Source organism: Equus caballus, chromosome 4, assembly GCF_041296265.1.
Source record: "Equus caballus isolate H_3958 breed thoroughbred chromosome 4, TB-T2T, whole genome shotgun sequence".
NCBI lineage: Eukaryota > Metazoa > Chordata > Mammalia > Perissodactyla > Equidae > Equus > Equus caballus.
The window spans coordinates 52,425,872-52,450,220 of record NC_091687.1 but is presented as its reverse complement, the minus strand read 5'-3'; the positions used below and the strand labels follow the sequence as shown (position 1 = coordinate 52,450,220).

Sequence of the window (24,349 nt, the reverse complement as noted above, 5' to 3'; positions counted from 1 at the left end):
TCCAGGGCGGGATAGGTGAGCGTCAATATTCTCCTGATGCAGCAAGTCCCAGGCAGGACTCAACTGTTCTGCAGCTCATTAGGCGTCGTTTGCTTGCCTTGTGTAAATGACTCTGCCCCTAGCAGACAGTGTTGCCTCTCAAGCAAGTGGCGGTATCAAAGCCGAGCCGTCGCTCGCACTAATTCACTGGTGGCAAGTTTTCTAACTCATTTTCTATAATGCATGATTGTAACCAGGGAGACCTAAAGTACCCAGGTTTAGTGAACTTTGGGGGATACTGAAGTGCAATATTTCTCAGTAAATGGAACCATGTCGTGAACTGGGGGCAGGGTGGGAAGGGTTGAGATTAGCTGATTTATTTTTGAGCGGAAGAGAGGGTGGATTTCTGGAGGGAAATGAGCTGACATGGGCTGGCTCTTGAGGGAAAAGACTGGAAAAGTGTGTGCAATATACACATCTCACGTGACCGGGACGAAATCGCTTCGGAATATTCCTGACCCAGGAAAAGTTCTTGGCGGACGAGTGGCTAGGAAATTAAGTGGGACCAGGAAAGCAGAGGGGAGGACGTTTGTGGAAAGCAGAGAGGGCATTTGCGGCAACCAGGGGAAGAGAGTAGCCACCTGGCACCGCAGATGAGGATGCCAGGGTCTGGATATCTGCAACTGCCACCGCCCCAGGCTTTCCTTCCACCTACCCCGCCACTTCTCTCTTCTTTCGGCACAGAGAATGGCCCTTTCTTGCTCGCGGGGCTCTTCCTTGCAGCCTCGGACCTGGCGTCCGAGCCTCCTGACAACCCACCCACAGACACTAGCTGCAAAAAACTAGGCGCGCCGCTGGGTCCAGGGCACGAGTTGATGCGAAGTTTGAAAAACTCTGAGCGCGCGCCAAACTAACTCTGATCTTCTTCCTTAACCCTACAGCTCCTTTCGTGCTCCTCAAGAGCTGGTCGCACCCCTAGCTTTCCTGCAGATGAAAGTGCCTAAGTGGCATTGACAAGACACTTTTCCTGAGAGCAGTGAGCGGACTGGACACTGGGCGCTGGCCTGGGACTGGCGTGCATCGCGGCGCATTGCGGTGGACCGAGTCGGAAGGGGAGAGCGGCCGCCCGCCGGGGCTGGGTTGAGGCGCCAGGCGCGCGGCTTGCAGCCTCGGCGGCTGGCAGGGGCTGGCGGGCGTGGACGCGCTGCGTGCGTCCAGCCGGAGATAGGAAGTGGAACTGGGAGCGCGTGGCGCACACTGAGCGGGAGTTTTGGAGGGAGTTTACATGTGGTCAGCGCTGGCCTCCTAAGCCAGCCCCCAGCTCACATTACACTCTATTTATAACCTCTCAGAGCCATTTCCCCCTGAAAGCAGTTCTCTGGGACCACCTTCTTTTGGCTTCAACCTCTCCTACTCTTGACATCTGAGTAGCTCGGAGGGAAGCTCCTCCAGGTCCGAGTGTTTATATGTAAAGGGACTGGCCGCTAGGGCTCAGGACCGGGATTATCCGAGCTCTGCAGAAACGCGGGCGGCTATTGCTTGGGGAAGGGGAAAAGTCACACGGTTTCCAGTGAAAAGTGACAGAGGGTGGTGGCGTTTGGAACCGTCGTGAAGTCTTCTGCCTGGAACCCGAGACTTGCATGCTATGGAACACCCGCTCTTTGGCTGCCTGCGCAGCCCTCACGCCACCGCGCAAGGCTTGCACCCGTTCTCCCAATCCTCTCTCGCCCTCCATGGAAGATCTGACCATATGTCCTACCCCGAGCTCTCCACTTCTTCCTCGTCTTGCATAATTGCGGGATACCCCAATGAGGAGGGCATGTTTGCCAGCCAGCATCACAGGGGGCACCACCACCACCACCATCATCACCACCACCACCACCAGCAGCAGCAGCACCAAGCTTTGCAAACCAACTGGCACCTCCCGCAGATGTCCTCCCCTCCGAGTGCGGCTCGGCACAGCCTCTGTCTCCAGCCGGACTCGGGAGGGCCCCCGGAGCTGGGAAGCAGCCCACCGGTCCTGTGTTCCAACTCTTCCAGCTTGGGCTCCAGCACCCCGACCGGGGCCGCGTGCGCGCCAGGGGACTACGGCCGCCAGGCGCTGTCACCCGCGGAGGCGGAGAAGAGAAGTGGCGGCAAGAGGAAAAGCGATAGCTCAGGTAAGGACGCACCGGGCACCCTCCGCGAAAGGGGGCGGAGAGATGACAGGGAAGATTCTCGCACTATAGTGAGGCGGCAGGGAATATGGTACACATCTTGCCCTTTCTGGCTTCCCGCCGCCAAATTCGGCGGGGCTGCTTTGGTCATGTTATCTGGTGGCACGTGTTTCTCCGAGGGCAACGCTGCAGCCAACAGCGGTAAACTTTCCAAGGTTCAAACAAGTTTACCAGACAGTTAAGAAAAAAGAACAAGTGACAGAATGTGAAATCGATTGCGAAGCATGACCTTTCCTCTGAGCGATGGGGAGAGGAGTGCACCCTGGGATGTAGCGTACGCTGGGCGTGCTTGCGGGTGCCACTCCTTGACTTTTCCCTTGCAAGTTCCCGACTCCGAGTGGCTCGATTTTTCCCATCGTTAACCGGATTTCCAAATTATTGCACAATATTTGGAACTTGCAATGGAACTTGGCAGAGAGTATGAGAAAAAATAAATTGTCGTTTTTAAAAAATATTCTGATTTCAGAGTTCTCGAAATAGCAGCCTATTCCAAATGGTAAAAATTTCCCTTTCCAGGGCAAGAAGACATAATCTAGGAGTTCAGAGGATATAAAGGAACGTGTCAGAGAATTGTAAATAAATACACACTCAGAGTCTTGAAGAGAGGCGATTCTTGATAGTTGTATTCGTGTGGTGTCAATTTAAAGAGAGATTTTGAGTTTCAAAAGTAGGAAAGTAAAATCCTCCTCCAATTGAGTATTATCGGAATCAAGTATTGGGAGACAAACAGCAAGCCGGGTAGTGCTGGTTCGCTACGTGCCGGAGGAGCCTGGAACGCGAGGGTGAGCGCAGGAGGCGCTGATCTACGTGGAAGATAACGCGGGCAGCCACGCAAAAGGGGTACCTTACTGAACGCGGGTGCGTGAAGGCATAGGCTGCCAACTAAATTGAAGCAATCCAGAGAAACTAAAGTTTTCCAGGCGACTCCTCAAAGCCTTTACCTATCTGTGTCATTATGAAATTGTTCAAAGATACTTTACAATGAAAGAAATGGAGTTTTCTTTTGTAGCTAATAGCGCAACGTGCGTCCCATCTTTTTGGAAAGGATCATTTGCTTAATATAACATTTACATATTTTTCTTCCTTTGCGGAATTGCTTTAACAGTTCTGAAAGGTAATTCCAGATATTGGTGTGAAGGATTAGAAAATGTTTATCGTTTATACTGCTTTAGGTAAGATCCCACATAAATGATAATAATTGAGCCGCATATTTCATGTTCCTTTGCAGCAATGGTATCAATTGTTCTTTAGTGATAGTATGGGATGGATTCTTCTATCACCAACTTAAAATCTGACATTTACTTTCCAAGGTCAGAGGTGAACTTTTAATGCTCCATCACAAATTAGTTTATATCTGAGAAAGTTACCATCAGTATCACTCATTTTTAATGGTTTTTACTAACCATAAGTGAAACTCTCAAGACAGAGTTAAAAGGTTAATCATAGCAAGGTTTCCATCTTCATTAGAAAGAACGTTTTTAGAAGGCAATGATCATTTCATAGACTCAGCATTTGATATCAATGTAACTTTTTTGGAAGCAGCTCCCAGTTGAGGTTGGTCAGCGGCACTTTTGCAATTACAAGAAACTCTTACTGTTCATTTTACTTTCTGCAATGAGAAACCTACATGTGATGGATTGTTCCTTATGCTTCCTGAACTGAACCAAAGGCAGCTAAGTTTCTTATGGCAAACTGCATGTTCGTATAGGCACATGTTACTCTGGTTGGGGAGAAATGGAGCAAGTGGGATCTAAGAACGGCTTCCTTAAATTATTTTAATAACAACTTTCTTAAGAAAATTGGTTATATTAATAGTACCACCCTCTTTTGGTGGGCAATAACCTTATAATAAAATAAATTTATTTTTACATGTTGAAGCTGATAATGAAAGTACTGGAAAAATGAACAAACACCAAAGTTTGCATCAGTTACATAAAGTATTAATAGATTGCATCTTGAGTGGGAAATGCAATTATTCATCACCAGGTATAGAATCACTGGGGAGTTAGAATGAACATTTTCTTTGATGGGATATTTTGAAACAACTTTTGACTGTATAAAAGGAAATATCACAGTAGTTTCTAGTTAAATATATGTACGCTCATTGAAAATAGAATTTAATTTGCCAATTTCACTACTCAAGTTAATTACTTGTTAGATCTCTAGGTAGATTTTAATTCAAGATATCTTTCTCCTGTGATGATATTGCATTTGGTCTTCCATAATTTACATTCACAGCTATTTCATTTCCTAGTATTATAAAGGCATCTTGATCTAGCAGAAACTAAAGCAATGGAGAAAATCACTATAATTCTGGTATATTATTAACACATATATCTCTCATTGTTTATAGCACAGTTTAATATTTCAATACTTGCAAAAAATAAAATTAAATTAATTTCTGAACTCTTTAAACAAATAGCTTTAGATGAAAGTCACATCACGCATAATAGAGGCCATTTATATTTTGTTAGGCAGTTTATGATTACTACGTATTCTAATTGAAAGTAACTGCAGTACATGAATCTAGGGCAAAGTTGGAACTAAAATTCTGTATCCTTGCATCTAATACCCAGATTGTATGCATGTATGACTGTGTGAAATTCTAATAGAATTTTAAGCACCAGAAAATATTGAAAAACAGCCCAAAGTTTTATCCATGGTAATGATACTAGAACTACAATATGTAACATTTTCCAGCCTGCTTTTACATGCATTTCCCTTTCCAAACACACATGAACACACACATAAACAAACTCAAGAAGTCTAAGGGTGTAGAAACAAATATTTATGGACTTTAGGCTTCCTACAGTTTATTGCCAAATGAAAATAACCAAGTTTAATAGAAAATCACACTTTTTTAATATGCGACAAACATTTTTGCAACTTTGAACCTGCTGTGCTTTCCAGCATTATTAGCAAAGCCAACATCTGCCATGCCTTCAAAGGAACTCTTAAAAAATCAAAACTTTACAACTGTACTTAATCTATACAAAGCAGGTGATTCTGAAAAATTTGTATAAAAAGTGTGAATTACTTGGCTTCAATTACATTTGATTTTCTCCAAGCAATGTAGTAATAGACATAAACTGCCCACTTTCAGTTAAAATAACCAAAATAGATTAATCAAATTTTAATTTTTATGCAGGTAATATACAGTATAAATATGTAAATATTTTCTATTCAAATTAATTGAATGAATATAAGTACATATTTCCTAAAAAATAAAAATTATATAAAAAGGGAAGGAAGTGATTTGGGGATGTACATTTTACAGAGTTTTGAATCATATTGGATTCTTGTAAAATTGCAAATATTTTATTTATAGCTACAAGATCATAAAGTATTTGTTGTCTAATTACATCTGTCTATATCCTAACTATGCAGAATGACAAGCAAGTATGACATTAATAAGCTGGAAGTTAAATACAGAGTAATGTCTTATAGACCCTAACTCTGATATTATAGTTGTAATTTTTTCTAGATATTTCAATCATGTTTTCTGAAAGGAAAAAGTTACTTTACTATTAACCTCAGTGTTACTGGACTATGGCTTTTCAGCATTTGCTTTAGCGTTTAAAAAAGAGTCTATTGGATCTTGACGATTATAGGAGAATATTGAACAAATTAAATGTCTCAAATCTATGGAATGAAAAAACACATTTTCAGTCTTTTTCTTGGAGTGATAGATTACTTTTAGGCGTGAACATTTTTAAATAGTGGCCTTACATAAAAAATATTCTAAGTACGATTGACCTCCGTAAGGATTCTCAAATGATTACTCTCGAAAGCCAAGAGCAGCAATTCCTTTAGAATTAAGGTGCTTTATTGTTGAAAGTCCACAATGAATGGAAGGAAGAATGCAAGTAAAAATAGGTATAGTTTCCAGTTCTGTGTGAATATCTTTATAGTTCATTTGAAAATGAAAAGCATTAAATGAAAGGCTTGGCACCACTAAAACTTACATTTGAGTTAAAAACCCAGTGCTAAGTATTTACAATTTTAATCTTTGTTTACAGTAATTATCAATGGAAACCATTATGTTGACACCCTGTAAACTGATCTCCACTAATAAACTGAAAAAAATATTTTAAGCATTACCTTGGTTTCCCTCTATGTTTGAAAACACAGACCCTTCATCACAGTGTTGGAATTTAAAATAACTTGTAATATATATTATAAGACCTAAACAGTCTAAGAAATTAATTTTAAACAAAAATGAAATCGTGAAAAGGATCAGTTTCCCTTAGATTCTTGGAAATTTGGGGGACTGATTCCATATTTAATAGAAGAATTAACTGTTTTTTCATTTGAGAAATAACTTATGGATGAATAAATAGTTGAATTATGTAAAAAAAATCACCACTTATAAATCTATTACATGTACTTGGCCTGGTAATGGTCCCAACTTTATTTATTTACTATATTTAAAAATAGATATGTTGGGCAATTTTTTTCATTTACTATGTCAAAAATGGCAGCTGGAAACACAAAACAAAGATGTGAGGGCTTTTTAGATTTTTGTTTCAAATGAGAAAAGTCAATATAATACAACAAAACATTTTAGTTTTAGATTATGTTTACTTCCGTAATTTATTTCTAAAATTTTAGAGCGTGTCTCTTTTCCAAGCATCGCTATAATGATTACAATATCAATGAATGATATAAATGCTAAGGATGGAACAATATTAGAAAATAAAATACACAGGAATTCTTTAATTCATATTTGTTGAGTTAATAGTTGTGAATGGCTTATCTCTCAAATTTTCTGTATTTTTGTCATTTTGTTTTTTATAATAAAAAATTTTGTGGGGAAAATATATTAGCACGTGAGGTGAGACTATCAGGAGCAGCATTTTTTTCTCCTTGATTGAATTCATAAAATAAGAAGGATTAATTCTTGAGTGGCCAGTTAAATTACATTTCCTGGGTTATAGTATTAGTGATTGACTCTGATGGCTAAAGGAAAAAGAAAAGAAAAAAGACGAAACACAAACTGAGACCAAAGTCCACAAATTAGAAACTGAGGTAGGTATGATGTATTTCCTATTTAAAATATTTAAGCAAAAGCACATTTTATTGTCACTATTTATTTCTCTATATTATGTATTTTAGTCATTAATATGGTTTAGTTATCAATAATAAGTTTTTTGTAGAGGTTGTAAAGAAAATGCTCCTATGACTATTACTTGGAATAGCTGCATTAAACTGAAACCCCCAAGTAAAGATGGAGTAGCACAATAAAAAAAAGTTAGTTGCAACATTCTCTACGCTACTGCTAAATCATAGTCATCGGCAAGGTTCAAAATCCAACTGGAGAAAACCTTGTGGAATATTTTATTGCTCTCATGGAGTAAAACTTACAATGGTAAAGGTCATTCAGGTATCAGCCTTCAATTTGCATTACCTGTCTTGAGGCAGAATTGGTTTAAATCTGATGCTCTCTTCTCTAACGGTTTTCTGCTTATGTTATAGAAGTGTAGAGAATTTGTTTTCCCTTTAAGAAAGTTGTGTTAGATAGTACTTTATGATACCAAATAACCAATAATATATCTATTGAATCATTTGATAAGTTTCAAGCACTGTTTTTAATTTCAGAGTAAATATTTCTGTTTAAAACCTTTCGACATATTTATTACTAAATTAACAGAAAATTACTTGGCAAGAGTATACAATCATATGTGATTGAATGGGTCGAATATTAATTTTCTTCTATATTTGGAATTTTAAATATACGATAACATCCCATTTTTCATGAAACCTTCATTTATAATGTTACATTTTCCACAGCAATATAATATTTCTTAACTTATACATGTTACTGTCTGTAAATTTGGTACTGTGTATTGGAATGTTGGTTTTCATAGGATTCTGAAAATATTTTATGATATGCTTTTTGGTCTCTTACATGCACATATGAACAAGAATAATCAGGTAAAATCTGTATTATATATACATATATATTTTCTAGAAAGGGTTTATATAAAAGAGAGGAAAATCCTTTCAAAAATAATCACTTTGCTCTCTATATACTATATAGATTTAAATATTAACAAGTTGGATCTTTAACTTATATGATATTATTGCTATGCTACTTTTAAAAGTTAGCTTTACCTTAAAATTTAATGATACTGAAATATTTGTGCATTTTGGTGATAATTTTTAGGTCCTTGGAGTTTTTAGTTTTACTGCAAATTTAACATAAATTTACTAGGTAATAACTTGTAGTGGTAAAGATGTTAGGCTTTTGATTAAAGATTCAAATTAAAAAATTGTTGCTCTTCAAAAGTTCATAGAATCAATTCAATTCGAATGTTTCAAATAGGTTTAAATATCCTGTTGTTTCTTTTCATTAGCTTTTTTTCTAAAATGTTACAGGTATGTTTCTTGAAGCTTGGATAGGCTATATCCCTTGAAATTATAAATATAAGGTGTTTATTTTTCATAGTTTTTAGTTTCTACTGAGTTTTGATAGAAGGGTTCATGGTAAAAAGAAAACAGGGCGGGTGTTGGATTAACTAGGACATGGCAGCTATACTTAAAGCACACTGAAATGAAGCATTTATATAAAGCTATATAAACACTAATAGACAGATAGAATTCCAAATTTAATTTCTTGATAATAGATTATCTGCACTAGAACATCCACATTAAAGTCCTTAATATGATGTTAAATGTTCCAGTTACAAAATAAAATATTAGGCTTGAAGCATATGCAGCTGTGTGGAGAGTCCAGCAGGCTGAAGCTAGTAATCAATGATAGTCATTAAAGTCAAATCTGCCAACTCCCCCGCAGTTTTTGTTTTCTTTTGTTTTTCTCTTCCTCCAGCTCATTATTCTCCACATAGTTGAAGAGATTCCCATAATGCTACAAGAAAAAAAATTTCTCCAGTTATCTTACATGACTGTGGGCAAGAAAATGATTAAGATGAAGTCATCTCTCTCTTAGGCTCTGCGGAAACCTAGAGGAGGGTCCAGCTTAGGTTGGTGGATGCCAGCAGAATTTTAAAGGCCTGGAATTTTGTTCTTTGAAAATATAGTCTTAAAGCTGTGCCAGAAATGACACCCAAATAAAAACTTATTTTTGCAAAGTGATAGTTATTTGCAAATGTAGTGGTGAGAGGTATTCAGTGTCTGGAGAGGCGGCTGCTTACAGTGTCTGGATTGCCAGTAAACTTTTGGATGATTATTCTTAGCCTCCTGAAAAACTAGCAAACTAAACTGAGGTGTATTTTTGTCAATTGAAAAAAAAAACGTCAAATGGGCAGCAACTCTTATCAAATGAAGAATGAATAGCAAGTAAATTTCACAAATGATTGATTTTATTTTGGTAGCTAAAATATGTGGCTGAGGAAAATAGAATCGTGCCATCACAAACTTAGTGGGAACTAAATAGATAAAACATAGCATTGATTTTGTAGGACACCAGTAATTTTGTAAACAGCTTTCACATTTTAAGAAGCATCTAAAGAGAGCTTTATTGCTAACTGGGTAGATTGAAATTAAGTGACATCTCTCTTTATTTAACATTTTTCAAAAGTAAAACGGGCTCTCAGTATGTTTACTGCCTTTAACAATTAAAATCTCCCCAACTACAGGCTATGTTTACTTTGGAATTTTTTTTCTTATTTGAAATATAAACGGGTCTGGATGCATTAAATTAGACAGCATCTAGATGTAAACTATTGAGACAGATTGAAATGACAGGCGAGCCAGAGGTTAGGCATCCCGAACTGGGGCCTGCTGCTGCTAGCTTTTCCAGGATTACCATCCTTTGAATGTCCTCCTTCAAATTCAGAGAATTATAAACACCTTTTCTTCCAGAACTATTCTTTGTTCCTGAAAGTAGAGCTTTACCAATTTTATTATTAGATACCCAGATGCTTGGGAAGATGAAAAGAAGTAGCAGCACTTTTTTTTGTTCTTGTGTATTTAGCCATTAGTTGATAAATCATAAAGGATTTATCTTATTTCTTAGTCATCCTATCAAAGAAATAGGTGCTACATTCAAAGGGATAATTGAAGAGAGTTTGATGATGACTATTTGACTGTGGGCAGTATGTAGGGAAGCAACAGGACATGGTGAATCACCCAGGATCTACCCACAACTGGAAAACATTAGCTCCTCTAAACCTGAGGGGGCAAATAGAGGGAGCTTTTACAAGAATCCAGAATCCAGTAAGAGCATCAGGAGAGAAGCTTTCTGGCAAAATTGGAACCTCAGGTGGATGATTGCAGCCAATATCACATATTGTCCAGTCACCTGTCTTCATGCCTTCCAGTCTCCTTCTCTTGGCTCCCATTGGCCAAACGTAATCAGAAGACAGAGAAGCAGACCACTTGGGTCTTGGTGGATGAAATTCATAGAAGTCAACCCAAAAGGAATGCAGACCACAGAAGAGAAATGTTGAAAGTAGATCCGAGAGAACACAACGTCTTGTTCTGTCTCCTACTACCTATGATTTAACTTCTCTGTAGCTTAGTTTCCTAAAAATTAAAGTGAGTTGATAAACATAAAGCACTTAGAACAATGTCTGGCTCAGTAAGTGTTGATATTTTTATTGTAGATCAATGTAAGTACAGTTATGTTGTGAGTGTGCACCATCTGAAAACAATCTCTGTCTTATGTTGCCTGTTTATTTGTATTTTACTACCAATATTGCGATAGGAAATGTTGCTTGCCTAAAAGTTTGCTAAAGACTTAAAATAATCTGAAACTCTCCATAGAATTGTAAGTTGTGTGCCATTTTCCTGAAATGTAAGGTGAATTCTAGACCAAGTTGTGTAAGAGACTCAAGTTGCCTTCACTTAATCACCCTTACGATTCCCATTCTGTAGCCTCTTTGGCTTGGCCAGCTCCTAACCTTTCTCAGGTGTCTCCTGCTACTTCTCCCTCAAACACCTGTTTTCAAGAGGGCCATTTAGTCAAGAGGGAACATAACTTAAACTAAAGGGATTTAAATATGACAATGAAATTTTAGGTCTCTGTTTCAGCTGTTAACTAGAAGATTAGGAATGACATTTTTCTGCTGTTATAAAGTATATTCCAAAGAGAACTGATGTATTGAGCTCTTTGTTATTTTTTGTGGTTCCATTTGAAGTCCCTCATGAATGGCAAATACAACAAAAAAATATGTATTATATCCCACGTAAAATGCAGAAAAACAGTTTTATTGTGGTAATAATTTCTCTTTACAAAGGCAATAATTTATTTATTTATATTTAGGAAATTCTTGAGAATTATTGCTTACTTTGAGGCAATAGAGGACAACAAAACTTGCCCGAGTAGCAAGTCCTGGACAGTTGACTAGTTTCACTCTATTTACCTTTGTCCGTTCTCCTACACCCACTGTTCAATGTGGGGAATTCAGAAATGTATTTCAGAGAAATTTTAAATTATTACATCTGATGGTCTGTGACAATTTCTTTTCAATAAATAGTAGAATAAAATACTGTATTAAAATTCTAAGTGCCAAGAGTTAACTTTTTCAAAGCTCCTAGATTCACAGCAATTTATCCCCTAAAATGACAGCAATTCAAAGGGCTAGTGATTGCTTCTCTGTTAGATAATGAAAGGGCTGGGAGGGAGTAGGGAGAGGGGTAGAGGAAGAAGAACAAAACATTCAATGTTCAGTAATACTCAGCAGTGACAAGAAGAGGCCAACTGCATCGACTAGTTCATTATTCCTGTATTTCAGAGTAGGCTCAATTTGTCAGTTTTCTTAATGAGTTGAAATCTATAATGTTTAAACAGATCATTAGAATCAGAATGATCAAAACACTAGAAAAGACCCAAGGCATCACCCAGTTCAATGAGTGTATTTCCTAGATGAGAGAATGTGCCCAGAGGAGTTAAGTAATGTCTGTCCATTCAGCCAAGTAGTGGCAGCTGAACTTCCATATCCTGACTTCAGCCTAGTGCCCTTAAAAGGAAAATCTCATAAAATATTTTGAAGCCTTAAGTTTTTAGTCTTCCCAATAAAAATAAATTTCAGCATCATTTAAAATGTTGGCTACTGCTTTTGAGTGAATAAAATGGAATTTGACAAAGTGCTTGGGTGTAAACTACCTCTCTCTGAATCTGATTTTATGATTACCTCAGTCATTTTTCACTCTTGTTTTATGAATATAAACACCGTTATGCTTCCTTAGCTTCAATTATCTAATTTTCTAATGATGTAGTTCTTATCGATTACTAATGTGCCTGCATATTTTTGACACCTTATACAATAAGCCATAGCATTTTAAGATTTAATAGCTGGCAATGTGCAAGTGGACTTTGCTGTATTATTTCTACAAATAATAGATATTTATGTAAACAGAATCATATTTTGGGTAGCTGTTTATGAATTGAAGGATCTTTTTCCTGTTTTAAAATTTTTAATTTAATGCAAGTAAATTTTGTTAAATTGAGCTTTACCCAAAATGTATTTGCCTCTTTGTGTTCAAAGTAATAAATAGCTACAAGTAGATACCAGGCAACTCTCCCTTGTCTCAAGGACATTTTATCTTCATTCTTTGATGAGTATTGACTTTATTGCTTTGATTGAATGCAATCCTTGCATAGAAGATACACAAAAATATTAATGGTTAGCCATTTTGTCTTTGCTAACCAGACGTGTCTTCCTTGTTTCTCCTCTGCTCTTGGCCACACCCATCTTCCGCACAATCTGTAAACACCAAATCCATCTGTTCCTGATACAACTAACCAAACAACCTCTGGAACACTCCAACACTGACCCCTCATGCTAATTCCAGATCCTTAATTCTTACTAGACCCTCAAAACAGAAAACTAAACATAAAAAATATAGTTGGTTCTTCCAAGGAATCTTTTTTCCTTTTTTGTCCAAACACAACTCTATTTCCAAAGTAATAAAAAATTCCTCTTTTATGTAGTTAATTTTAATTTACATTCAAAATGCCTTCACATTAATGGTCTCAATTGACGATTTCTCTTTTTCCACTAGACTTATATTCAGGACTCAGTTATGCTGCTTCTTCCTGTACTGCTCAGCCCAAATCCATTCTGTTCACATTTTCTATATATATATTTTTTCCTATTCCTACTTTGATGTCTCTTGCACTTAATTTAGTTTTCTCCCCAGGGCTCCTGATGTAGCTCTCTTCTGAGTAACTTTACTTCTTTTCATGTTTTCCTAATGGAGTCTTATATTCAACATATAGGGATATTTTGACTCCATCATTCCTCTTCTTGGAACTCTACATTAAACTGAAATTATTCTGCATTTACACTATGAATGTTTAATTATAGGCTTTGATGCACATGACGCATGGAGTGGCCAATGTCCATCAATGGTACACTACTAGATTTTACTTGTACTAATTCTTATGTGCAACCAAGTTTTGTTTACTATCATACATATATGTCTATTATATATCATATAATATGTTATATATAAATATAATATATAATAAATATATAATATGATCTCATATATATTTTATATATAATCAAAAGGATGGATAGATTTAGAGCAGTATTTTCCCGGAAAAGTGATCTTTTCATTTAGTCTTTGGAACACAATGCTAAACGTTAGTTTAAAACACTGTTCTGATACTTCCTAATGTAGGTGCCCAAACATATACAGTCATAGCTGCATTCAAGGTTTTCTGCATCTCCCATTTAGTCAAGAACCCCCTAGTGACATTGCACATATACTTACTATCTAATTTCCTTTGATAAGAATTTAAGGCTATATATTATTGGACTTCTGCCTACAATCTCCCAACTCAATTATTAAAGCCTTTATTGACCAGCTGGGCCAGTTTTGTTGATATTCATTTTGCTTTTATTTTAATCAGTATCCCTTCAATAAACTTGTTTATGCTTACCCCTCTTACCAAAACTTTTTATTTTGAGAAAATTGTAAATTCATGTGTGGTTGTAAGAAGTAATACAGAGGGATTCCATATGACCTTTATCTGGTTTCCCACGGTGGTAATATCTTGCGTAATTGTAATACAATAACATAATCAGGAAGCTGATATTGATACATCCCGGGAAACTGATATAGATACGATCCACTAACCTTATTCAGATTTCACTAGTTTTACATGTACTCGTGTGTGTGTGTGTGTGTGTGTGTGTATGTTTTTAACTCTATGCTGCCTGCCAAATTTATTTAGTATTTCGATCTCATAGTCTGTAATATCTTTTCCAGGATATATTCATTATTTTCATTAAAATCTGGCTTGCAACACCTTCTCGGGTCAATATCACCCCACACTAATCATTGCATTTTCCTTACCACATTAGAGTCTATATACTGCATAATAATTCACTTAAATTTTACCTCATGGTTCTCTTTGCTGTTCTTCTTTCACATGTCTCTAGTCTTTGATTTCAATTATATGCACTCCCAAAGGAAAACTCAGTGTCTTTTTCTTTTAGCATGGTATCCAGCATCAGGTTAGGTGCACAGAAGTCCTTGGTATAGAAATGCTTGGCATAGAAAATGCTTCACTAATGATGAATGAATTAGTGGTTTTAGGAGTTTTGTGAGACTCTTGATTCCAGACTTCTAGTAGTAGAGCAATTCAAAAAATTCTTGGGCAATCCATAGGAGAGTTTAATGAATATCCAACTTAAGTAACTATCTGTGTTTGTTTCTGATTGATTTTTACGGATACTTTCTGAAAGTGAAATACCTGTGATTACTTGGTATATGTTTACCATTTGTGAATAACTCATAACAAAAATAAATATGCATTTATTGAAAACTTTATCTTAAATCAGCAAAAAAAAATCTACATTTTAAAAATAAGGAAGGTGTCTATATTTTCAACAATTTAGGGATTATTAAACCCAATTTCCTGTCAATTAATGTATGGGAATGCCTCATTCCATTATTTTTGGGTGAGACAAGAGATTCAATAAACATTCTGTGAAGTTATGATGTATTGTTGAATTTTTGCACATTGTATACAGCCAAGTAATTGTAGTATTTAAAATGTCTGTCTGACAAAGTTAAAAAATTAAATTAAACTTGAAATCATTGGGCATTTGGAAAAAATATGGAATATGAATCAGTTTGCATTGTAGTGTTAGTGGCACAAATAGATCACGATTTGAAAAAGAAAAATAATTTTCAAATAGAATGAATTTTAAAAAAGAAATGGAAAATTCCTTTTATGAGGACATTCGTATAATGCTGCCAATTCAATCCGTGATAGCTTGTTTGTATCATTCTGCTTTCAGAATGACTGGTTAAGCATATTTAAACAATGCTATATAATTAGAGAATGTAGATCTGAGACACTGACAAGTGACCACGCATGAGGTGGCCTAGCTAGTAAGGGAAGAGTAATGATAATGAGGGGTAGACAAGCTAAGAAAATAATCTCACTTGTGGTTCTGAGCTTAGTTACATATCATATAAACTGATGAAAGGAAAGTTTGCAGTAAGCCTACTTGTGCAAGTGATTTACCATTTATTTCTTTAAAAGAGTTAAAATGAATCCATACTACAATACATTTTGGCAATTTAAAAAATTCTGTCTGTGATGCTGATACTGATTCTATTTCAACAATTCCTTCAATTCATAAAGAAAAAATAACTTGCAGATTCTCTGTCCTTCTGGGCTTTTTCATTAACGTGGTATCATAAGATTTCTTTATTCATACCAGTAACTCTCAACACTGATGTTATGTTGGAATGATCTAGATACTCTTAAAAAATACTGATGCCTCATAGATTATGATTAAGTTAATCTAGAGTACAGCTGAAATTTTTTAAATTTTATATTGAAAAATTATGCATTAAAATAATAGAGAAAATAGTGTCATAAACCCTCATGTGCCCATTATGTTGAATATTTATCAATATGTGGAAAATTTTATCTCATTTATATCATCCCACACCTCCATCACCTTGTCTTGATTATTTTGAAACAAATCTCAGATATTTGATCATTTCACCTGGACACTGGTGTCTTTAAAAAGCTCCCAAGTGGGGCCAGCCCGGTGGCATAGTGGTTAAGTTTGCACGCTCCGCTTCAGCGGCCTGGGGTTCGTGAGTTTGGATCCCAGGGTGTGGAGCTACACACTGCCCATCAAGCAATGCTGTGGCAGTGTCCTACATACAAAATAGAGGAACATTGACACAGATATTAGCACAGCGACAGTCTTCCTCAAAATTGAGAACTACCAGCATGGAATGTTCTTGTTTCTAGGTTGAAAAGTTCTGAGGCAGGTATTCTGTATTCTAAATCTTATCCTTTTCTGCACATGGACAGCAATGTTGGCTATAATTGCTTAATAAAAATACAGATTTACTAGAAACAGTCATTTGTATATCTGTGTTTATCACCAATAATCATAATACTCTGCTATGCTGTGTAGTATGGTAGCCACTAGCCACATATGGCTATTTAAATTAAAATTAATGAAAATTAAATCAGTTCCTTGATAACACTAACCACATTCCAAGTACTCACTAGCCTACTGGCTAGTGACTACTGGCTAATGCACTGAACAGTGCGGATGTAGAACATTTCCATCTATTAGAAAGTCCAGTTGAACAGGCTCCTCGGCAAAAACTCCTAAGGACAAACTTCCTTACTCTTCAGTGGTGAGAGTCAGCAAGGATGGCAACTTCCTCAAGTGGACAAAGAGATTGTGAAAATTCAAATACCACATTAAGCCAAATACAATTAAAAGTTTAACTTTTAAAATTGAAGCATAACTGAAAATAAAATGTAAGGAATATTATTTTGCTAAACCATCTTTTGGATAAATGCTTACTTTACTCAACCAAATGTTTACAGAAATAAAACACGTTCATGGTTTTGAAGAGTCCAAAGTGAATCCTAAAATAATTATTAAACATAATGCCTAAAACTGTGATTTGGACGGTTATCAAAATGAAAGCAAAATCAGAGATATTACATTGTTGACTTACAAATACAGAATTAAAGTGAAGTAAAATACAACATAACAATGGGTGTGAATATTAAAAAAATAGGATTTTGGAAGTGGGGAGGCAAACAATGAAAACATATTCAAAAATGTAAGGTCAACTAGGGAGATTCTTCCAGGCCTCTTGAGGAATAGGGAGGAGAACATTTTTCTGGGAAAGGGTGGGGAACATGCCAGGAATTAGACTAGATTTTCCAGGGAGAAAGTATGAAAACTTAATAGAATCAGACAGTGGCAGTTAATGACAAAGAATTATTAACTTTTAAAGCCTCTCAAAAGATTTGGACTTTTATAATCCCTGGTGTGAATTCCAGAATTGCAAGTCAGGTAGCTGACAAAAGGAAGAGCCTATTAGAGGAGATTTTTAACTTTTTGGTAAGAAAATGAAGATGAAGTATTCATGTTAGCATTAGAAAAGAGTAAATGCAAGGAAGAGTGAAGAATAGGGAGCCTTAACATCTGTACTGTTAAACATCTGGGCCTATTTGACTGTGGCCATACATTACACAATTAAGCTGCCACAACCAGAGTTTTGAATATGTGGGAAGCAGGAGGACTATTCATCAGTGGATTCATTTTTAATAGAGATTAATTGATAATTAATTGATGATTGAACTGCTAGTGATTTGTGGGACAAAAAGCATTTTAACACTACATATTAACCAAACGTATCCCTGGATACATTCATGTCAGAATTTATCAGTTGAGAGTGTACATTAAAGTATGAAAATGTAGAAAAATGTTAGTGGCTGCATTCAGGTGATCTTAGGAACACAAAAAACAAATACAAACATTACAATACCGGGCCAAGCATACCTAAGTGTCCAGGCAACTCTAATGGTTTTTAAGAGATTTTGGAACAGAATCGGGCCAGACCAAATGTAATTTGCAATAAAGTTTTATTGGCAATGTAGAAGATTAGGGAAAACATTTTAGTAGTTTTCAGTAAGTGAAATTTATGAGTTTATTCCTATATTGAAAATTTGCTCATATAATATTGGTGGCCATTGGTGTGTAAACATAGGGATGTGGTAATCTATGTTACTAATGGCAATTGTTTTTTACTTTAGGCAAGTAAATCTTAGTTTTTTCCAGTTAAAAAGAAGCGCAGTTTTTCCATGGACACATTAAATAGAAATAAGAGGTTGTTTATTTTTTTAACAGAAAACATTTAGAAGAAACAGTCTGCATATGCAAACATTCTCTATTAAAAAAAAGCATGGCTAATTAATGTTATTTAAATACAATAAAGTAGTTAAATGCATGTTAGTACACAATAGGAAAAAGTGACTTCCAACCTGAATAGTTTTACCTTGAAAACTCAGGCTGTGAGGAAGCCAAACCAAACCAATCGGAAATTTAAATATATTATTCAAAGTGGATCCGTAATTTAACTGTTCTAAAGCGGTGCTGAACGAGGCAGGGGCCGCTTAACACAAGAGTCACAAGCAGAAGTGTTAATAAGGGATTTTCTTCAGGAGGTAGTTATGCTATTCGCAGATCTGATATAAATACTTTCTGACATTTTCTCTATACTTCTCCTAATGTTAAAAAAAAAAAAGTCTTTCTCATTTTACTAAGAGAATTACACTTCATTTTGAATCACCTAATTATTAACCTTAAGAAGCAGTATTAATATTTTAGATCAAGCTGAATTCCTTAAAAACAAGTAGGTCAGGGAACTATTTAGATAAATGATAATTAGTGTCACATTGTGGCCGATCCTCTCCCTGGCCCTGGACCCACACATCAATGCAATAGGTGTTTCTGTAGCTTCATAATTCACAAACAGACATAATTCTCTAAATGCCTACTATGTGCCAGGGACTTGGTTCCATGCTGTGGGTACACTGAGATGAATAGAACACCTTGAGGTTTCTAGAAGGGTCCAGAGCATAGTAGGGAAGACAAAGATGGAAACAACTGAAGGCAACAATATGATAGAGGATATAATAATGTAGCAAAGGTGAGAAAAATATCCAGAGAAATCCAGGCAGTTTTCAGAAAATGTGTCATACCTGCCTCAATTCCTTTTGCTTCTTGCTTTCCACTTCTGAAGTCATGAGTGCATGAATATCTGTTAGACTGTGACCTGGGTCAAAACACCCTTGGAGGAAAATATAAGGATCCTTGTTGAAGAATGAAGATATGAAATGCAGGGTAGGTTTTGGGTTCCTGGAATCATGCACAAAATCTGCCTCTAGGGCATTCTTGTTCAGTTCCTCCATTTTTATGATTTAAGCATTCGTTTGTCTTATGCACCAAGGTTTGTGGGGCAGGAATTGATCATAAATAGCTAAACTTTGTAATTCAAAAATATTATTCCCAGGATGTCATTTGATAAAATCACAGTGAAAGGTAAGAGATTTTGCTAGCTGGTTAAATATATATGCTGTATTATTTTGGGCATGAAATTGATGTCATCTTGATAAGGCCAGGGAGGATTAAGCGCATGGAAGATTTTGTGGAGCCCATTTATAGGCATGACTGTGAAGATATAAGCTCTCTCACATTCAAGGGGTGACTTTAGATGAATATTGTGAAACAAGTGAAATGACTTTTAGGCTTCCTAGGTTTCCCTTCTTTAGTCTTCTTTGCATTTCTCTCCATCTTTATCCTGAGAGCTGTTAAGACCCTCCTACAGGCTATATTCAAGCACTTTCACAGAATGTTGGAATTGGAAAGGATTCTAGAATTCATCAAAACCACACCCTCAATCTTAAAGATGAGAAAATTGAGGCTCAGTGAGTGGCACCGCTAAGATAATGTATGTAGAACTGGGACTAATAACTTCCAATTCAGTATCTTTCTCTTATTTCTATAATCTGTTGTTTAAAAATTGCATCCCACGTATTTATTAGATGTCAAACAGCTGAAATTTTACTCTTGAGGATTGCTCAACTGTTCACTTTTGACAATAAGAGTAATGATAGCATATAAATCTTCTTTCCTAGACTAGCAATATTATCACTTAATTACCACTGTCCATTTGATTTGAATGAATACTGAACATTAGTTAGCTCAGTTTTTTTTAAATTGAGTCTAGAAGGGGTAGAATTTCCCTTGATGAGATGTCAGTGTCCACCTTGCATGACATCTATTTTCTGCCAAAATTGGTTATTCACTGAGGAGGAATAATTTGATCTATTCTGGAGTTGATGCCTATTCTTCATATTTGCTCTCAAAATTTGAACATTAACAAATATTTTATTAGTGATTAATATGACAGTTAAATCCATAGTATTATTATGCTTGAAATTACTTCCTGGTCTAGAGTTTGAGGGTTTTCCTATTTTCCAAATGCTCTTTCTAAATTCCAGACATCTTAGTTGAATCCTTCCAGTTTGTCACTTTTTGTTTTAATATTCCAGATATTTATTAACAGTTCATCAGAATGCCTTTATTCTCTTAATTTAGGGTAACATTAGTTTTCTTTGGTTATTTTCTTTTCTTTAAGTTATTCTGGAAATGGTTGTGGGGGAAGTCATATCAATTCACAAATTTGACTATATTGAATCACATGGGTTTGATTTGCCAAAATGTGTAACATTGTCTTGAACATTTAGAGTGTGTTTAGAAGAAAGCCTGAATTGTAAGAAAAGGTTTTTTTGTGTGTGATGTCCACTTAGCCAATAAATCTGTCATCACTGACTGGTCTCCATTTCCTCTGAAATAAACAAATCACTATTAAGTCCTTTGAAGAAGGAGACTGTCAGGAAACACGAAAGTCATTTTTGCTTCATCCTCCAAGATAAAGTATTTAATAAATGGAAATGCAATGCGACAGAAGGAGCCATGGGGTCTTCACACCTGCTAGAAAGTCCATCAGATCTCCACGGAGCAGGAATTCAAAGAAACCTCAAACCTTGATCTTCAGCAAAGTGCAGGGCAAAACCAAGAATGAGCTTTGTAGGCCCCTTGGAAACTTCTTCAGTAGAAAGCCTGAATTGTGGGAACATAGGAAATTTGAAGAGGAAAGGCTAGGAATCTGGAGGCCTGTGGCCCCCAACTGAATTAGCCCAACAGGTATTTTATCTTTACATTATTTCACATTCTACTTTAAATCAAATGGTAATTGATCCTTATGTAAGGACTTTTATTAGAAAGGCAGGGTCTTGGTTAAAGAGTAAACATCAAGCATCAATTGATGGCTTTTCTGTCTGCTTCTGTTTGCTTGCTTATTTAATTTCAGAGGATTCTAGACTTATGTTTCGTTTTTATTTATCTCAGTCAAAATTAATGAGTTCCTTTAAAGTAAATGCACATACATTCTAACCAGCAGTTCACGAAGAAAATACGTGGGGTTACATAAGATGCAGGGCAAAAAGAGAAACCAAATGCCAAAACTCTTAGAAGACCAAAAAGAAACAAGATACAAAGGAAATAAACAGACATTAAAAAGAAAACTGAAAGTCTATCCCCAAATTAAATTTAAAAGTGTGATACATTGCCATTTTCCCTAAATTTTGTGTTCATCCTTTATTTTTGACTAAGGAATTTATTTGTCTCAATAATAGAGCAAATCTCTCTTGTCCGCTTTATATGTAGTTATTAGCTCTTTGAACACAAGTAACTGTGGTTGATATTTATTTTAACAGTCATAATGCTAAATTAAACAATAACAAAAAACACTTGATCTGAACTAAAAATTTCATTTGAACTAAAAATTTCCTTCATCTTAAGGTTTGATAAACCGCTTAACTCAGGTATATATATTTTTTCAAGTAGATGATGTTGAAAGGACCAAGAGTGTGACTGGGGAGACCAAGAGAGCAAGTTGTTTTGTGTCACTAGTAGCTCAGTGACTGGATTGATGCCATTACTGTACCCATGTTTCTCACTGCCTGCCTTATACTAATATGTCCTGAGTTAAAGATGCCTGGTGTACGCAATTATTTATTATAGTTCTGCCCCCACAAAAGCTTGCACATTCATTTTTTTTTCTAAAAATAAATTTAATGCTATGCCATTCAGATTTTTTTTTAAAAGATTGGCACCTGAGCTAACAACTATTGCCAATCTTCTTTTTTATTTTTCTGCTTTAGCTCCCCAAAACTCCCCGTACACAGTTGTATATCTTAGTTGCAGGTCTTTCTAGCTGTGGCATGTGGGATGCTGCCTCAACATGGCCTGACCAGTGGTTCCATGTCTGTGCCCAGGATCCGAACTGACGAAACCCTGGGCTTCCACAGTGGAGCACGTGAACTTAACCACTCGGCCACGGGGCTGACCCCCCATTCAGATATTTTAAAGATTATTGTAGAAATTTCTCTTGCTTGACAATGGCAGTTATGACCACAAGATGAAAATTCTTACTTCATAATGTCTTTTTGAAAATTGAATCTTTCTACTCATCAACTTTTCATCAATAAATTTATAATTATATTGGTTTTCAGATATTCCTGATACTTTTAAACAAAACACAGTTTGTGGCTGTGAAACAGCATCATACCAGTATGCTCTGTGTGGCCTCAGTCATTGGGAGCTGCGATAGGAAAGTTGATTTTCTCTCCACAGGTATAGCTTTGGTTATTTACCATTGTGAAAATGACCATTATATTAGTATATTTGAGGCTTAAGTAATTTACGTCTCTGATTTATTTGATAAAAACGTATAGAGGCCTTTTAATTCTAAAGTTTCTGTTCCCACAGTGTTGATAATACCTTTAGACTTTGAATTCCAGCACATCAAGAGTTCACTTCTGTTAAACTATAACTTTGTAATTATGGGAAACATTGATTGGTTTAATGGAACTGCGTTTATGAATTTTCATATGCACTGCATTCAATCATAAATCTTTTGGAGTTGTTTCATCTTTATAAATCTCAGGATGAAATACAAATAAATTACAAAAATACTCAGTCATTGCACTGTGTGGATATTAAAGAGGATGTGGAAAACTTTTGAAGGAATGGGGGCTTGCTCCATTGTTCTAAGCCAAAAATATAAAAATTTGGCTTATAAGGCTGTGGAAACTAAAAGTCTGCTTATTCCTATAGGGAATTAATACATTACTCAATCTTGAAAAATTATATTGCCTGGCAGCTACAAAATATGCTTAATTTTCCAAGTCCTATCTTTATTCCTTTATTTTGAATCCAGTATCATTCAAAAGTTCTGATCTGCTGACAGTAAAATCTTATTAGAATGTTGTACAGCTGGTAGTCTTCTCATGCTATAGGAGCCATTTGACAAATATATATATATATATATATATATATATATATATTTTATTTATAAGTAAAGTTGATTTGAGATTTCATTCCATATCCACTTAATTGCTTTTAGTTTAGGAAAATGGAGAACTGAAAAACACTAAAATTCAAACATTTCCCAAAGAACAAGTATTATGTATTACATTAATATGGCACCCTTCTTTGAAGGACTTGAAGTTACTAAATATAGAATTCTCTAAATATTAGTCTTTGGATAATTTAATATTCCTTTTCACAAATAATCCAGAAAGCAAACAATAGCAGTGGTGTTGATTTTCTGTTCTAGATTTCCTTAGTCAACACCAGAAGAGAGGATAAACTGCAGTGTCGGGGAGCAGTGATCTTGTCCTTTTTAATTCCGGGGTGTAAGGATCATCTTGCTTAAAATAAAAGTGAAATGGTTAACTTTGCAAAGTCCTAACTATCAAATTATTTTATTTTACCCTATTAACTTGGCTCTTTCCGTTGCATAATGCTATCTCATATTATGAGTATAAATATAGCTGTGGTGATAGTAGCACTTATATCTACCACCCCAGCCAGTCATTATCTGTTACTGGAAAATTTGTCAATTAGCTCAAGTGAGTGGAGTGGTGCTAATAATGCCAAAACTACAGGCACAGGTTTTGTGACCTTAGCTTCTTTCAGAGAACAAGTTTCTTTGGTGGCTATAGGGCACTACCCTACTCATTGCCAGCCACATAATAAATGCATTCTGTGTTAAACAGGGAGCTGTGTGTGTTTGCCCAGCTATAAATGGAAAACCCATTCAAGGATGCCACTTTGAAATGGTTGATCATATTTTTAGAATGACTGATTCATCTCCCCCACTCCTTCAGTCATTCAGTCATTTATAAAGTGTGCATTGAGTGCCTTCCATTGGCAAAGTGCTGTACTTCTAAAAAAAATGTGTGGTTGATTTAAAAAGCAAAAAGTGTCTAAAAACTCAGGACCCATATGTTATGTAGCTGCCTATTTGACCAAGTCAATTTAATAAAT

The 24,349-nt window shown here is 36.0% G+C and overlaps 1 protein-coding gene across 1 annotated transcript in view; it reads left to right on the top strand.

The window, feature by feature from the left end:
- The first annotated feature begins 382 nt into the window (after window positions 1–382).
- MEOX2 (mesenchyme homeobox 2) overlaps window positions 383–24,349 on the top strand; it is a 63,355-nt gene continuing 39,388 nt past the window's right edge. Inside the window, exon 1 of the mRNA XM_001915730.5 lies at window positions 383–2,138. Within this exon, the coding sequence (XP_001915765.2) occupies window positions 1,625–2,138 (514 nt within the window). The 5' untranslated portion in view covers window positions 383–1,624. The remainder of the gene's footprint in view (window positions 2,139–24,349) is intronic.